Raw genomic sequence first — 3411 nt, 5'->3', positions numbered from 1 at the left:
TATACATATACATTTTAAACCTGTTAATTATTGGTGAGAACAGAAAACCAAAACAAGCTGTTACCAGTTGTTGATCCTGAGGCCCCCAGCCCGCGTACTGCAGCTGAGCGTTCCGCACCTCTGGAGGGTTCAGATTCCACGTCTCCCTGGTGTAGAAGAACAGAAAGAAGGGGCAGTGAGGGACACTTGAACACAAATAAAATGACAGTCTGCTTCCATCAGCAGCAGTGTAGAAAAGTGTGAAAGATTGTTTAGGTGTATCCCTAAAATACCAGTACAGCTGTCACTTCTATGTATCAGAGGAAGTGCTGCATAGTGCAGCTGCTGAAACACACTTTATGTCCATCTGGAGCTGAAGATGAGCGAGGTCATCTGCAGTCTCTTTGTTTCCCCCTTTGGCATTTTACCACTGGGTGGCAGCACATAAATATATTTGAATAGAGACTAACTGACACTAACCTGTTAGTAGGGGGAGGATAATCTGCATCAATCAACTGAAACTAGTGACGAAGAATCAACTGCATAGATTAAATATTGTGGAGAAGAAAAAATGTTCATGAAACAAAAATATTTTTTCAAGTGTTAGATATGGCGGCAGAGTTATTACTTGTGGAAGAAATCTGGGGCTAGACGTCAGTGGATGCAAAACAACCCAAAAGTCTCACAAAACCCAAAGCCCTGTGGTGAAAGAAAGTGTAAAAAAATAAAAACACCAATATCTGACTGAGATCTGAAACCATCCAAGCTGGCTGCCAGCTATGATTCTTGACATCTGGGGTGATACAAAGTCCTGCAGGGTGCCTGAGCTTTTATGTCAGACAGTTTCTTTTCTGTTATCCTGAAAGTGAAAATGCAAGAATATTAATAATGAATGCCTGAAATATTAAACATCTGTCATTAACTTTCATTCATTGCTTATTTGTGATCATTCACACTGAGAGGACCAAGCCAACGTTAACCCAAGGTTTACTCCATCTTAATATCTAATTCAGTCTCTTTTATGAGTATTTTTTGTAAGCCTAAGAGCAGTATTTATATATTTTATGAAGTTCAGCAACTCTTTTTTTCACCTTTAATGAAAAAAAATACAATATAAAGACAAGCTCAATTGTAAGTTTTTAGTGCATAGCTATTTTTCTCCTCTTTGCAAGCAATTAAAATTTCTATATTCAAATCATACCTGCTATTTTTGTCTGATTCCAATGATACTGTAAAAAAAAAAAAAGTTTAACTGGCTAAACAGAAAAGCTAAAATACATTGTTGCAAATTCCACGTTTTTCAGTTAAACAAACAAAATTAATTGGACTCTAGGCCAAACCACCCCAGAGGCAGGGTAGTTGTTTTCCAAGCGGTGGGTCAAGGGTTTGATCCCTTGGGTCAGCAGCATGCCAAAGTCTTTTTGTACAAGACATTGTTTTCTCCACTTCCCCTTCTTATCAGTGTATGAGTTAGAACATAAAAGTGTGCACTGTGTGTGTTAATGGGTGAATGGGATGAGAATATAAAGCACTTTGCAGAACATGGAGAGGTTAAAAAGGTGCTATATACATAGATGTGGACCATTTATCACTCAAAGCCAGTATATTCTGAAGAAAGTATGACAACTTGGACCCTGACTTAAGGAAGAAACCTCCAGCAGAACCAGGCTTAGGACAAGCGGCCATCTGCTTTGACCGGCTGGTTGAGAGGACAGGAAGGAGAGACAGACGAACATAAAATGGTAGGGGTTCAAGAATAGAGCCTTGCGGGACCCCACAGGAAAGAGGCACTGAAGCAGATGAACTATTACCAACATTAACACAGAAACTCCTGCCGCTCAGATAAGAACTGAACCAATCTAATACTGCACCAGTAAGAATACTCCAACAGTTATTTCCAAACCACTACAAAGACTGCTAATAAGTCATCCATGAGCTTTTAAAAGGGAGTTTTTCCTTTCCACTGTTGCCACTGTGCTTGCTCAAGATGGGAGACTGTGACGAAGCCAAGATTCAACTTGTCTGCTGGATTCCTTAGATAGAGAACTTTACTAATTGGCTTTTATGTGAATGGTCCTGTAAAGTGCCCTGAGACAACTTTGTTGTGATTTGGCGCTTTATAAATAAACTGAATTGAATTGAACCCCTCCTGTTTAATTGTATCTGCTCCCCTTGGGGGTCTATCCTGAGGAAACATAGTATTTTGTTTCATTGCTGACAATTGTCAGATTTATCTGCTCTTAAACCAAATAGTTCATGCACAATTCACCAACTGTTAAAATGTCTTGATGACATTAAGGCATGGATGGTTTCAAAATTTTGTTTCAGCGATCAGAAAACTGAAGTCATTGTGTTTAGCCCTAGCTCTACTGCGGTCTCTGTTCCTGTTAACCTTGACTCCATTGAGCCATCTCTTAAGCAGTTGAGTTTAAGTTTAATAAACAGGTTTGGTATGGTATGGTATAAAGTTTAATCATTTTAAAAATACAAAACAATTCCATAAACTATACTAAAAAATACAAGAAATTTAAAATGAAAGGTAGCAGAAAGAAGAAAAAAATCTTATTATATCTGCCCCTTTTTCAAACTATTACAAACCGGATTCCAAAAAAGTTGGGACACTAAACAAATTGTGAATAAAAACTGAATGCAATGATGTGGAGATGGCAAATGTCAATATTTTATTCGTAATATAACGTAGATGACAGATCAAAAGTTTAATCTGAGTAAATGTAACATTTTAAAGGAAAAATATGTTGATTCAAAATTTCACAGTGTCAACAAATCCCAAAAAAGTTGGGACAAGTAGCAATAAGTGGCTGGAAAAAGGAAATTGAGCATATAACGAACAGCTGGAAGACCAATTAACACTAATTAGGTCAATTGACGACATGATTGGGTATAAAAAGAGCTTCTCAGAGTGTCAGTGTCTCTCAGAAGCCAAGATGGTAAGTGGATCACCAATTCCACCATTGTTGCACAGAAAGATAGGGCAGCAATACCAGAATGGTGTTACCCAGCGTAAAATAGCAACAACATTTAAGTTATCATCATCAACCGTGCATAACATCATCAAAAGATCCAGAGAATCTGGAACAATCGCTGTGCGTAAGGGTCAAGGCCATAAAACTCTACTGGATGCTCGTGATCTCCGGGCCCTTAAACGTCACTGCACCTCAAACAGGAATGCCACTGTCAAGGAACTAACAGAATGGGCTCAGGAATACTTCCAGAAAGCATTGTCAGTGAACACAGTCCACCGTGCCGTCTGCCGTTGCCAGCTGAAACTCTACAGTGAAAAGAGGAAGCCATTTCTAAGCAAGCTCCACAAGCTCAGACGTTTGCACTGGGCCAGGGGTCATTTAAAATGGAGTGTGGCAAAATGGAAGACTGTTCTGTGGTCAGATGAGTCACGATTTGAAGTTCTTTATG

The 3411-nt window shown here is 39.0% G+C and overlaps 1 protein-coding gene across 1 annotated transcript in view; it reads right to left on the bottom strand.

Moving 5' to 3' along the window:
* Positions 1–3411, bottom strand: part of dpp6a (dipeptidyl-peptidase 6a) — a 273957-nt gene that overhangs the window by 53106 nt on the left and 217440 nt on the right. Inside the window, exon 7 of the mRNA XM_037694173.1 lies at positions 65–146. Within this exon, the coding sequence (XP_037550101.1) occupies positions 65–146 (82 nt within the window). The remainder of the gene's footprint in view (positions 1–64; positions 147–3411) is intronic.

The sequence above is a fragment of the Nematolebias whitei genome, chromosome 20, assembly GCF_014905685.2.
Source record: "Nematolebias whitei isolate Nwh7 chromosome 20, NemWhi1, whole genome shotgun sequence".
In the NCBI taxonomy this organism is placed as follows: Eukaryota; Metazoa; Chordata; class Actinopteri; order Cyprinodontiformes; family Rivulidae; genus Nematolebias; species Nematolebias whitei.
This window is presented reverse-complemented; position numbering and strand designations above follow the sequence as displayed.